Here is a 13,791-nt window from a genome sequence, read left to right as displayed (position 1 = left end):
TTGTAGCATAAACGTCATTGTTGAATGCCTTGGTCGACACTTTTACTTTGAAAAATGTTAGACCGGAATATAATCCTCGTAATTCCGGTGGCAAAAATGTCGGAAGAAGGAAACCAAATAGAAGAATTTGAACAAATAGACTTTTTAAAAGATCGACATGTGCGATTCTTTCAAAGATCGCTTCAGGTGTTACCCGAGAGATATTCCTCATTAGAAACCACCAGGTACGGCTGCCAGAATACACACTGTATCGGTTTTAAGGAACGCGACTAGCCTCATGCTAGTTTAAGCTAGTCTCTGTGCCCAGAGAGATGTGGTCCTTAGGGTTGGATCACATCCTTGTTGAAATGTCAAAACATGGACAATATGATGGCTGATGCTCTACCGAATGGTTGGTAGTTTGTAGTGATATTTGGAAGCCTATTTAGACCATTCAATGACTTATAAAAATGACCCCTAATGACCAAACTTTGGTCAACAGTTAGGGTTAGGCTTTGGTCAACATCTGGTGACACTCGATTTGATAACTTAATGACATTGTTATTGTTCTTAGCATCTTTTGGTCAATGTTAATGATTACGGCTATTTTACCTAACGAATTGACTATTTCTCTTGGCGTGTCTAGCATGCCCTATCACTCCATTCATAGACCCATTTTGATTATTTATGAGTAATACTAGAATGCAAGATTCATATTTTAAAGGGCTAACCTATGACGTGTGTTTGTCTCTCCAGGTTGACCATCGTGTTCTTCGCACTGTCTGGTCTAGACGTATTGGATGCTCTTCATGTCATTGATAAGGACAACATGATTGAGTGGATCTACTCCCTCCAGGTCTTACCCACCGAGGACGGTGAGTTGTACCCTTCCAATGCATGCCTGTTCAGCAATACAACCGACAAGTTTGAGGTCGATCGAATGAAGAATCCGAAAATTAGCTATGCTCAAATTGTCTAAACGAAAGTGTGTTACAGAGGGAGGTTTACAGCGGTTAATCGTCACAATATTTCTATCAATAACAACTTATCAATGCCACAAGGTGCCCATTTCAATGCAGAAGTCAGATAAGATAATGCTTCATGGTTGTTGTTGTTTTGTCGTCATTATAAAATCTATTTGGCTTTGCCTCAACGATATAGTGTTACAAATCCATGGTAGCCTCTTTCAAACCCTGCCTTCAGTTAAAACGATACTCAACTGAAAGTTATTGCTTTATTTTTTTCTGGCCAAGTGCTTTTGTGTTCATGAATTATAGACCATTTCTATCTGGAAAGCTTTTAACTCTTCTGTATAGTTAATTATTTAATACATCAGCACAGTCATCACGTGATCGTGTTGATTATTTGACAAAATTCCAATCATGTGTTCAGTATTATGTTACCAGTTCTTTAATTGTCCTTTCATCTAAAACAAATCACATCAGCCGAGTAGATGTGATTTGGTTTTCTATTGTCTATTATCTATTGGACGTGCATTGTAAGTCCACTAGATGGCAGTCTTGTAACTTGTAACTCAGTCTAGCTTGCCTAGACTTGTGCCAAGCACTCTATTCAGCACATTGCAGACACAAAGGATGGCTTGATGCTGCTGTGGTTAGTTGATGTTGTCAAGATGAAAGACTGCCTTCAGGCTATTTCATTTTCCTCAAAGTTCATGTTCACATTTTGAAGCGCCAACGTTGTGTGCAAATATGTCTGCTAGCCCTACCCTTGAGTTCAGCACCTCCTGTTCTCCCTGTAGAATCCAATATGCAGCGCTGTGGCTTTCGGGGATCATCGCATATTGGACTTCCTTACAGCTCCAAGGTATTTCCCATATCTCAGGGCAATGTCAAATTATCCAGAAGCTTTCCTTTTTCTGGCAGTTAGTCAAATTTTTTTCTGCTATTGATGTAATGGGTTTTTTGTAAAGTAATGTATTGAATTTCAAACTTTGCTTTTAATCAAATACCCTTAGCCCTGACATTTGAGGTGCCTGTTCATGTACGGCAATCAAAGTGAACACAACATAAAATGTCAACGTGCACTGCTGCTCGTGTTACCCAGGGTCCAGGGATGGCCCATCCGTACGACAGCGGCCACATAGCCATGACCTACACGGGCCTGGCTTCCCTGCTGTTGCTAGGAGACGACCTGAGTCGGGTCAACAAGCGGGCCTGTCTGACCGGCTTGAAGGCGCTGCAGCTTGAGGATGGCAGGTGGGTCCAAGCACCAGAAAAACCAACTAAACGCCTCCATGAGCTGAGCTTAGTTGAATCGTGGCGCAGTGGTTGGACCTGGCTCTTCCAGGTCCTGAAAAGGGGAGAGGTTGTAATTTTTATAGATTGTTTTATCCTTGTGCATGAGGATTTCCTCCTGGTTTTCCTGCCCTGTCGCAGACGTTCCTTTAGGGTTAATAGCGGCTTCCAGTGACCTTGAGCAAGGCATTGAACCTTTGGTTGGCCCTCTGGGAACTGCACTGAAAAGTGTGTGGGTGTGTTGATCTTGTTGACAGTTTCTACGCAGTGCCGGAAGGAAGTGAGAACGACATGCGGTTCATCTACTGCGCCGCCTGCATCTGCTACATGCTGGACGACTGGTCTGGGATGGACATCCACAAGGCCATCGAGTACATAAGGAGGAGTATGGTGCGTACGCACTCGCACACACTCTCACACACACTCGTACACGCTTCCACACACACAAACTCACTCTCACACACGCACATACTCACACACGCATACTCGCACACACAGATTCCCACCCACACACACTCTCAAACACTCTTACACACACTTGCGCACACACACATGCCCAGGGTACTACAATTGAGTCATTATCAGACACTTTTTGGCAGGATGTGGCAATTGAGGTATGAACCTAGAGCCTTTAGAATAGAATAGAATATCTTTATTGTCATTGTAACGTAAAGTACAACGAAATTAAGTGCAGTCCTTGTTCAGTGCAAAAACTCATCCCCCCTTGAGATGAGCCCCACTACTGTGGTGTCATCTGCGAATTTGACGAAGGTGTTGCTGTGGTGGGCGGGAGCTTTGGGTTATTTTATCATCCTGCTAGGATCTTTCTAAGAACTGAAGAGCAATAATGGGCTCACCACAAATTGTTCGATTAAGTGTGTGTGTGTGTGTGCGTGTGCGCGGGCGTGTGCGCGCTAGACTCCCTGTGCTATGCCAGACCTTCAAGACCACAGTTTTCGAAGCTTGCTAGTTTCTTGGCTTTAATACATCTTTTGTTTGTAATTTTGTGCAATGACAACTATTTACAAATGCTTTTTATAAAGCAAAAAATAGCTTTAAGAACATGGAGTTTTAAATAAGTGCGCGACTAAATACCTGTCATTGAAACTATGTAGTGGAACATCGATAGTGGCCCTGCATCTTGAGTTTTGAAAATTGTTCCATCCTATGAAATGGATCAGTTTCTGCAGCATTGTCTCTGTGTGTAAAGGGTTTGTAAGAGATCTGTCTCAGTTTTGTAGCCAAGCCTACTCTACAACCAAAGCCCCGAGAGATGATAGTTGTTATCTCATTCACCACGTCGGCTCCAGTCTAAGGTCTGACCTTTTAATTCACAAAAGTGTGGTGTATTATGACATGCTTGTCTTACACACACACACAGGAAGCAAGCTCAACTGCAGACAGCTTGTTTCTCTTTCAAAAACGTTTTCAGGCCCATCCGCCCCCTTGTCTGTAGATAAAGTTTCCCTGTAGTTTACACAAACGTACACACGCATTCACGCACTCACACTAGCCTTGTCATGTCCATTGCCCAGATGGTAAATTTACATGTGACAAATCCCATTTGAAATGATCCCTCAGCATATCCTTTGCATATATTACAATGCATGTAAAGCAGAATGCTAGACAGAAGCTGGCCATTCTCAAATGGTTGGGACATCATCGTTCTCTTTGTGATATCTTAATGTTATTGTCATCAGTATTCAACCACTGAAAGGGAAAACGGATATCTTCCAGACCTAAATATAGCCTAATGTATAATCTAAAACCAAATATTAAGCCTTCACTCTGTAGGTTTTACATGCAGCCATCACTTAAAAAGAATGTAACCTATATTTTAGAAAAATCACTGCAGCTGTCATTCTTGCTTTAAATGATTTGAACTACTAAATCTCAGTCTAAAACCCCATCAGCCCACGACCCAGGGATTAATCCACACATTTCATTTTGTGTGTGTTTGTGAGGAACACGGGAAAGTCTAATTTTCCATTCTTTGCATCTGTTTTCATAGGTTGCCTAGCAACAGTCAGTCGGCTGGCTTTTAGTGGTCGAGATAAGGAAACCACACAGCTTTTGTGGGATTACAAAGGATGAACCATGAAGACATGAATGTATCTTGTCTGTCTCCGAACACCCCTTCCTTTGTAAGATCAGAGCCAGGGCGGCTTGCAGATACCTTTCAGCTAAATTGAAATAATTGATGTTTGATCTACTTGCTGATACATCAGCATTTCAGCAGTCCCAAAAGAAGTGATTAGGTTTAAAGCATTCCTTTTGTGTTGTTTTACCCTTTTGCAGTCGTACGACAACGGGATTGGCCAGGGAGCGGGACTGGAGTCACATGGTGAGCAAAAATAACACACTCATTTGTTGTTGACCCTTATGCATGCATACAATTGTATGTCTAAAGATACATGAAATTAGTGAATAGGTGTAATTGCACTTTATTTAAAAGGCAACACATTTTACAATAACCATTTTTTCTGTGTCTGCTGCAGGGCTCCTGCCCACTATAGTAACACATTGTTTCTATAAATAGTGTAGATATCACAGACACGCCTGCAGTCTCTTACAGTTCACTTAATATGCCATGGCAGGTTCCTAACACCTACTGGTATCTTTTATAACCATACACAAGCACATGCACACGCAAACACACACTAGGACGGTGGTTGCAGTTGGATCGAAATGAGTTGGTGTGTTGCCAATGCTGGAGGCAGGAACATTGTGTAAAGTGATGGGAGTAACTGGTATGAAAGGATTAACCCTTCAAATCCTTGTGTCTGCTCGTGGTCTTATTAATCTCTACACCCCTTCCTCGAAACTCACACAGAGTTTATGACCAGTTTGATATGGGCACCCCTGGGGTCACCAAACATACTGCACGACGGCCTGATCCCGTTTTAGATCTCGGGCCCTGTTTAGTAGCTGCTATTTCTGGCCCTACTTTCATGTAGAAATACAGTAGGCTAGAATAGACTGGGTTCTATCGCACAGCTGTAATTTACCGCTTCCTTTTAATTCTGTGATTAAAGGCTTTAGCTCATCCCAACGGCAACCTAGCCCACCCTGCTGTTGGGGGGGGGGGGTGACGGCGTGCGTAATTGTACGATAGATTTAACCCAGCTTCCAACCCATTAATCCACGGCATGTTTACTGCCAATACCTCCTCCCGACAATATGTATTATAAGAGTGCGGTGTAGTAGAAGGACCACTGTCTTTCACGCCATTGATCACATTTTGGAGTGGGCGGGGTCAGGCTGTGCATAATTGAAACGACGGAGGCTGGTCATGTTAATGGCGCGGTGTCCCAAGTGTAGGGCATGAGGAGCTGAGCCAGGCCCAGAGTGATGCTTTCACAGAGGCTCTGCCTTCCTCTCCCGCGCAGCCACTGGGCCTCAAGCCCATAGCACACTGCACAGCACTGATTAGAGGAGGAGGAGTGACAGGGATTGACTTGTAGGTTGATTTACACCATAACCACACACCTCACTCTGGCTAGGGATTTTTGTCTCTCACCCCCACGCATCCACAGATAGGCAAAGCCAGTGTTTTATACCCAATGTGCAGGTTGCGGTGCGAAGCGACGGCAAATGATTAATGGTTAGCTGGCGGATGGGTCATTGGATGTGATTGATTGCCCATCCCTCCAATGCTGATTAACTGCTTACTGGGGATGGCTGGGTGGATGTACGAATGCATGCACACACATGTTTTATCATGCTTTGAGTAGCTCCTATTTACACTGCTGAATAAGCTATGATTCACGCCTGTCAATAAACATCCTTCATCTGAAAAAAGAAACCTAGTTTAGCCTCATGCGTTAAACATCAATGTAAACGGGGGTTTTCCATAACCCCCGTTGCTTTAACCAAAAATGTGTCAAATTTCTTCTTCTTGTTGGAAGCACCAACGTGACAACATTTTATTTTGCTAAGAAAAGCCATAAGCCATTTAATTACATTGTTGTCTTAATGTAATGGAAGCATGCTAGGGTGGATACAATATCAGCACTATGCTAATGAACAATTTACATCCTATTCAAATATTGCAAGATAGATCTTGCTATATCTTGGCTTAAGGTTAAGGTGTTGTCATTCCATCGACTCGTATTCAGTTATGGTCTAGTACTGCACACTGCATGGGGGATAGTGATTTGCACCCTGTCTGCACCTCAAGAACCCACATCGGTGTCTGAAGTTATAATTCTGTTTTTTTAAGTGTGGGAATTCTGTATTGAATACCGCTGTCTCTTCGGCCTACTCATTCAAACCCTCTGTTGTATTATCTCCCGTTTGTGTGGTGTTGCAGGACCTGTCCTGGTAGCATTGTAATGTGCCATAGCCTCTGTGTATTTAATTTGCCAGCCTATCTGTGTGTGTTCAGCTAGATTGACGTTTCTGGCCTGAGTGTGTTTAATTAACATGTTCTGTTTGTTGGGCAAAAAAGTGGTTGGACTGGTGCTGAAAGGCTCCGGGTTTAACCCCAGTGTTTAAACCCCTAGCTCATTCATGGCCTGAATCTAAAAAAAGAAGAAAAATAATTAGTAATATAATAGCACTCCAACTCACCCCGTCTCAAGGTGGTTTGGTATACAGTCGATTGATCTGTGCTGTAGCCTGTGTGTACTTAGTCTGTCTCTATTCTGGTAGATTGACCTTCTCAACCAGAGCCCTTTTGAGTTCTGAATGTATATCCATATGTCCTTCTGACATTCTGTCTCCTAGTCCCCTGATGGTTTGAGATTGGTTCATAACCTGTGGGTACACCACGTCCCAACTTGTTATTCAGTCTGTCTGCGTGGCTCACCGTGCTGTACCCCAGTCTACGCACTGATCTAACAAGTCTCTCTCTCTCTTTCTCTTTCTCTTTCTCTTTCCTCCTCCGCCTCCTCCTCCTCCTCCCCCCCCTGCTACCAGGAGGCTCCACGTTCTGCGCCGTGGCCTCCCTGAGGCTCATGGGCCGGCTGGAGGAGACGCTGAGCGAGCGCGAGCTGGACCGCATCCGGCGCTGGTGCATCATGAGGCAGCAGACGGGCTTCCACGGCCGGCCCAACAAGCCCGTGGACACGTGCTACTCCTTCTGGGTGGGCGCCACGCTGGAGGTACGGTACCGCACCACGCCCTCCACCCGCCCGGGGCGGGCCTCCAGGCGGGGGAGAGGCGGGGCCTTTGGGTCGTACCGCCCCGTCCTTCGTTGACGCCGTGCGGGTTGCATCCAGCACGGCTGTTTGTAAGCGTTGAGCGGTTCAGGCCCTCTCGCGCTCTCTTTCTGTTTGTGTTCACGTCGATATGATGCTCTGAACGGGGCGACGTGTGGACGCAGACGCACTTGTTACCCCTCCCCCACTGTGGTTACTCACGCACCACCTTGGTGCAAGGCCTACATGGAACCGAGTTGCCTTTTGAGAATCCGTTCTGTCTATTAACGTGTTTCAGCCGTTGCTACAATCCAGTGTTAAAGTGTTAAACAATGAGGCTCTATGAAATAGCATTTTTCATATTAGATTGACACCTTTTCAACGTTCACAAAGTTGTGTAAACATTTTAAATGAATGATAATTATGTGTAACAATTCTCAATGAACTTCAACGATACGGAACTTCCCTATCCAATGTTAAAAGGTCAACACATCAAACCAAAATTTATTTCCTCTTCCCCAGAGAAAAGATAAGAGGCTTTCCTCAACCTGCAGACACTCTTCTCTGTACTGTTTCTCCAATCCTTTTCCACTCCCTCCTCCCTCCCTCGTAGCTGCTGGATGTGTTCCAATACACTAACTACGAGAAGAACAGGAACTACATCCTGTCCACTCAGGATCGGCTGGTGGGAGGCTTCGCTAAATGGCCCGACAGCCACCCAGGTAAATATAAACGCCCAGCCAGCAGAGAGAAGGAAGGAAGGACCTTTTGTTTGTTTGAGACAGCCAGCTAATACTGCGATTGGGGCAGCAAGCAGTGTGGATGCATTGGAAATAAACAGATGTACAAAGGCACCAGTTAAACGGAAATAATAATAAATGCATGTTTGGTGTGTCCAGGTGCAGTGGGTTTAAACGCTAAAGAGCCACTACACTGTTTACGCTTCATAAGGAGTGGCAATGGAATTGCTATCCATTGGAAAGCATTGGATCACCGAATCTCAAGGGAGAAAATGTGAATTTGCAGTTCATTTCATTCAGGACTTTTATTTACATTGGTTGAGTCATTCTCGGATGCGTTGCCTTTTCTGTCGGGGTGGCTTAACGTTGGGTTTATGCCCCAAGACATTTAGTAGAGACGGGGACAGGCTCCCAACGTCATTATGAATGTATTTTTTATTAATGCGATTATGCATGCAGCTGACGCATGTGGTTAGGAGCTAAAAGCTATGCCAACAATACATGGAGCTTTTTTCAGCACTGTAGGAACACAGACATGGGATCTTGTTTAGCTGTGTTGTCGTTCAAGTTTGTGTGTATAATGAATGAAAGTTAGTTTTTATTTGTGTGCATGCGCGCGTGTGTGTGCTTGTGCGCTTGTATGTCGCATAACCCTGCCCAACGCAGGTGTAGAGAGATCACAGTAGTTTTGGTTACCAGGGTGACTTTGGGTCAGTGGAAAAAACAATGGTAACTCTAAACCTCAGGTGTGTGTGTGTGTGTGTGTGTGTGTGTGTGTGTGTGTGTGTGTGTGTGTGTGTGTGTGTGTGTGTGTGTGTGTGTGTGTGTGTGTGTGTGTGTGTGTGTGTGTGTGTGTGTGTGTGTGTGTGTGTGTGTGTGTGTGTCCATCCTGTGTGATGTCTAATTTATGACAAGCTAGTTTCAGGCTGAAGCTAGTTTCAGGCTGTGCAAAGATCAAACGGCTCACGAAACAGGAGCCCGGCGGGGAACAATGGGGAGAAAAGCTCCAACCGAACAACAAGGCCTCCGTTGACAAAGACTATTATAGAGTAATATCCTAGAGCAACAAGCAAGGTTAAGAATTGGGTTTCAGAAAAGGGAAAGGCTGTTGGAATATAAGTGCAGTTGGCCTTGGTTCTTTCTATTGACATAAATGTCGTAACCCAGGCTGGAATGATGGGAGAGGGACTAGGGGAAAATAAAATGGCGGCCCCATATAGGTGGTGTACACTGCGATGGCTTGCTTGATCTTGCTCATTCTTGAGTTTCAGTTTTCTGTATGGGCTGAATTGTTGGACTAGAATGACTTTTAGTATGAAATAGCATAGACGAGCAATAGCTAATTTCCTACTGAACTGAGCTTGTATAGAGATAATGGTTTTACCATGGAAAATCTATACAGCTGATCGGAGTGCTCATGACAGGCTTAAAGGACTGATTGATACATTGGCTAATTTGGTGTTTCATTATAATTCAGTTATGGTTCCATTTACTGGTATGGCCTGCTTTTAGACGCTCCCATGGGATTAGAGGGTATGGAGTGCAACTCTGCATTATTTATGATTCCTAAGGAAAGCAGCCAGATAATGTTCCTATATAATGTAGTGGCCGTTATATCGGTTTAACAAATCGCGGCAATCAACTGCTTTGAATTGATAGATAACAATCTAAAAGAGGCAGTGTTAGTATTGCTGGTGAAACATTGATTTGGTACTAAAAAAATAAGAGAAATTCTTTGATGTAAAAAACTACTTGTATGTAAGGAAATTGCCTTTGTTTACAGAGCTAGCTTGCATGCTAGCACTTTTTTGCAGCAAGACCAGGAAATGTGTCCTGTCATCATGCTGCGATGGGTACAGCTTGTTCAGGCATATTTCACTGTCTTTCAGTGTCATGGTCCACGACATTTGAAGCGTGTTCAAATATCGTGGACCATGACACCCACAAGACGCAAGTCTGTGTAAAATAGGGACTTTGGGGAGACAGCCTGAGAGCAGCAGTGGCTGACACTGAAGAGCTTGCACATCATACCCATCCAGCACAGGTGTTGTGACGGTTGCAGTGCTGTGATGCCCCACATCATCTGACCTAGTTTATTCTCTCTCTCGCTCTCTCCCCTAGACCCGCTCCACGCCTACTTCGGTCTGTGCGGTCTGTCTCTGCTGGGTGAGCCCGACCTGATGAAGGTTCACCCGGCTCTTAACGTCACCCAGAGAGCCTTCCAGCACCTCCAGCAGCTGCAGCAGGCATGGAGGGACAACGTGAGCAGCTGTGCCTGACAGCACCACCCCGATCCCCACCAACACCACCCAACCCCCCCCCCCCCCCACCACCACCACCCAAGCCATCTCATCTCAACACGCTGTGACCACATCAGGTAGAATATTCTATTTTCTCGGAACATCGGATGGCCAAGTGTTGACGGCTTCACGGAATCAAAACAACACACGGCTGTTTTTTTGCCACGGCTTCGCGCTTTTGGCTCGTGGACCGACCCGAAGGGTCTATATGTAGACGTTTGAAGGTCCAAAGTTCAGATCCCTGAGCCCTTTTTTGCAGGACTAAATAATGTTTCTTTTTTTAAAACATTTTCATGTTCCTGCTATCGCCTGCAAAGCCCCCCTCAAAATACAGAGAAATCCTGCCCCTAAGACAAGAAGATGAAGTAGAAGATGAAAAAATCAAGAAGCGCAGTTTCTAACGATCCCCCCCCCTCCCATCCCCCTCAAACATCCCAACATCTCCCAAGGGCCGCACCCTTGACCTGCTTCTGAACTTGTTGATGCCTTCCAGTCATGCAGATGGTACACCCCTCCCAGCCCTCTACACACTGAACTGCTCACCAACCATCTCAACACCTTTCAAAATACGTTGAGGTTGTCCACTTCATGTGATGGTTGAACTGGAGTGAAATGGAGGCTAAATTAGGGCTTGTATTCTCCTTTCGTTCTCCAAGCATTTTGCAGGTATCGTTTGTTTTTAATGCAGTTCGCGGACACTGGCTTGCACTCGCTCTCTCTCTCTGCCAAAGCCACACCCTTCACCTCTTTTGACATGCTCATGATCACGATCAGGAGGGGATTTTGGAACATCTTCCCAGCTGGTCACACATGTAAAAACAGACGTACACATCTGCGTACACATGTTTCCGACCATCTAAGGTGATGGTCTGCCTGTCTGAGGGTGGAAAGCTGGTTAGGGGTACATTTACCTCATGTGCTCTGGTCAAAGTCCTACAACAAAACAATGCCCCTCCTCAGCACTCTTGTTTGTTTTTTGCAATGGAACCCATCACTTAATAAATAAAGGATTCGCCCTATCAATTATTTAGGCTGAACTGGCGCAGTCTAGTCTCCTCTCTTCCTAACCCCAGCGGTGTCTGTCTCACTGTGACTATATCAAATAGTGTTGTTTCTGGACTGATTACAACTACCTTAGCCTTATGACTTGTACATTTTATTCATGACCCAATTCATTATTTTTTTAATGTATGTATTTTGGATTTGACCATGTTTCGAATAACCTTCTCACCATTCGTTGCTTGGTTTTACTAGTATTATTTTGGAATTTACGGTATACTTACTTTACTAACTGCAGAATTTGCCTTTACTACTTTTGAGTACAATGTTCATTTTAAAATGTTTGTACAAACATTATGGTTAAAATAAGATGTACATTGATTCCTGTGCGTGTGTACACGTTGAGTTATTTTGTGTTTGAATATTCTTGTAGTGTGTACGAGTAAGAACCATAAATGCAAAAGAAATACGAAGATGGAATCAAATTAACATCGCAGCATTGAAACTGAAGTACTTCGGCTCAGGTGGGTCTCCAAATGCACACGAGCCAAAGCAACATGCAGCATTTTTCTCATCTTATTCTTCTACATGTGCCTCTTGTAGAATAACTCTGTTCTGTGTTTGATTAATCAATACTTTATTCTAGACTCACAGCCACTCTTTGCCTGTATGGTTTTAACTTGCTCTAACAAGTCAATAGTGTACATTTGAATTATTCTTCAAACATTTATTTGCTTAATAGACTAAGATCAAGTGCTTTGGCCAAAACGAGTTCAAAAAATATTCTCGCACGATCAATCATTTATTTGAGGGGAAAATGGGAGGGCAGGGAGGAGGTGGTGATTCAGAGAGGTAAGCATGAACACTCCTATCTTTCCCCCTTTTGAGAATTAATGAATGGCTGAGCAGACACAGAAAAGGCTGCGTGGGTTTTATTGCTATACTAACCAGGGCTGCGCCTCCACACTCCTGCTTGTGCTGCATCTCCTTTCCTCCCCCAAACACCGTCACCTTGAGGCCTGGAGGGATCTGAATGATACGGGGTGGATGTTAACATGTAGACGCCAGAAAAGTGAATAAACTGTTATTTTTTTAATGCTGCGTAGAAATCTCCCCGGCGTAGATGTAATAAATGTAAATGTGTATGGAAAGTGGTTTAAAGCCCTAGAAATGAGATGATAGTGTCTATATGAGGCTTATTATGGTTAGTTATGGAAACTAAGGGACTAAATTAAGTTGGATATTGGCAGTGGCCATTGTACTTATGTGAAATAAAAATGCTTACCTTTTTCGAAGGACTTCGTCTTTTTTTCCACTGCCTTTTGTGATGCTGCACTTTTAAGACCATCTTTGTTATTCTGAGTAGTTGGGCATGATCTTGACTGGATATTCCCTGTGCAAGAACTTGATCTGCTAAAATAGTCGTTCACTTATATTGCTCCACATCACTTCCTATTGGTTATTCTCTTCACCAATATGACTTGTGTGTGACCGTTCAAAGTGGGGGCGTCAGGGCTTCTGATTAAATATATTCACCACAAACCATTATTTTCCTTTCTACACCATATGTTTTCCCTTGTAACTTCAGAACTCGAGGATTAACTCAAAATTGTCAGAGGATCCAATGATTCAACTCATTATTTAAACAGAATTCTTGTCATTCTGATTCCATTAATTGTATGGTACGTATAGTCTGTTTTATATTGGTCTACTGTATAACGACCTCCTTGAGGAACAAATATATTTTCGTTCATTAATTTATATATTAGCAATATTCCATATTTATTAACATTTTCCAAGCATATAATTGATTTCCAGTTAAACTCCATAAAGGTCTGTGCCTGAAACCTCCCACCATATGACAGCAAGCCTGGTGCTCGCCCTGATTTACTATATTGTGTTATCATTCCTTATCATACCCCGTTTGTCCATCAGAGCCATGAACAGGCGTCATCTCCTGTTCAGACATTAGTCCTAATTCCCCTCTATTTTCAACACCTATTGACACCCATCTGGAATATAATTGAGTCATTCCTAATGAAGAGAATCCCCAAAGGAGGTGGACTTAAATCAAGCTGTACGTTCAGTGTAGCTATTTAGCTTTAATCAATGCCATAAGTCAAATTAATCAGTGGCTTGAATTGATTATTGATCACTTGTGTATAGTGCTCGGCCACTAAATAACATGACGCTCGAAATTCCTCGAATATGGATTTATTAGTCGTAGGCCTACTACACTATGTCTACATGTAAAGAAATAAAAAACGGACCCGAATAGGAATATATTGTCTATGTATTGTTACTTTTCTGTATCTTTTATCGTGTGCCTCATGCATTTTTCAAGAGAGAACATTGAAGGAAATTATAAATAGGC

The 13,791-nt window shown here is 43.6% G+C and overlaps 1 protein-coding gene across 1 annotated transcript; it reads left to right on the top strand.

Annotated features, from left to right (window-relative positions):
* The first annotated feature begins 44 nt into the window (after positions 1 to 44).
* On the top strand, positions 45 to 12,712 carry pggt1b (protein geranylgeranyltransferase type I, beta subunit). Its single transcript, XM_060054687.1, has 9 exons — positions 45 to 224; positions 736 to 854; positions 1,742 to 1,806; positions 2,047 to 2,198; positions 2,495 to 2,627; positions 4,536 to 4,581; positions 7,158 to 7,342; positions 7,992 to 8,100; positions 10,240 to 12,712. The coding sequence occupies exons 1-9, from the start codon at positions 55 to 57 to the stop codon at positions 10,395 to 10,397; spliced, it is 1,137 nt and encodes a 378-aa protein (XP_059910670.1). The 5' UTR covers positions 45 to 54; the 3' UTR covers positions 10,398 to 12,712.
* Positions 12,713 to 13,791: the final 1,079 nt, after the last annotated feature.

This window comes from Gadus macrocephalus, chromosome 6 (assembly GCF_031168955.1).
Source record: "Gadus macrocephalus chromosome 6, ASM3116895v1".
NCBI lineage: Eukaryota > Metazoa > Chordata > Actinopteri > Gadiformes > Gadidae > Gadus > Gadus macrocephalus.
The sequence above is the reverse complement of the archived record's forward strand: the minus strand, read 5'-3'. Positions and strand labels throughout refer to the sequence as shown.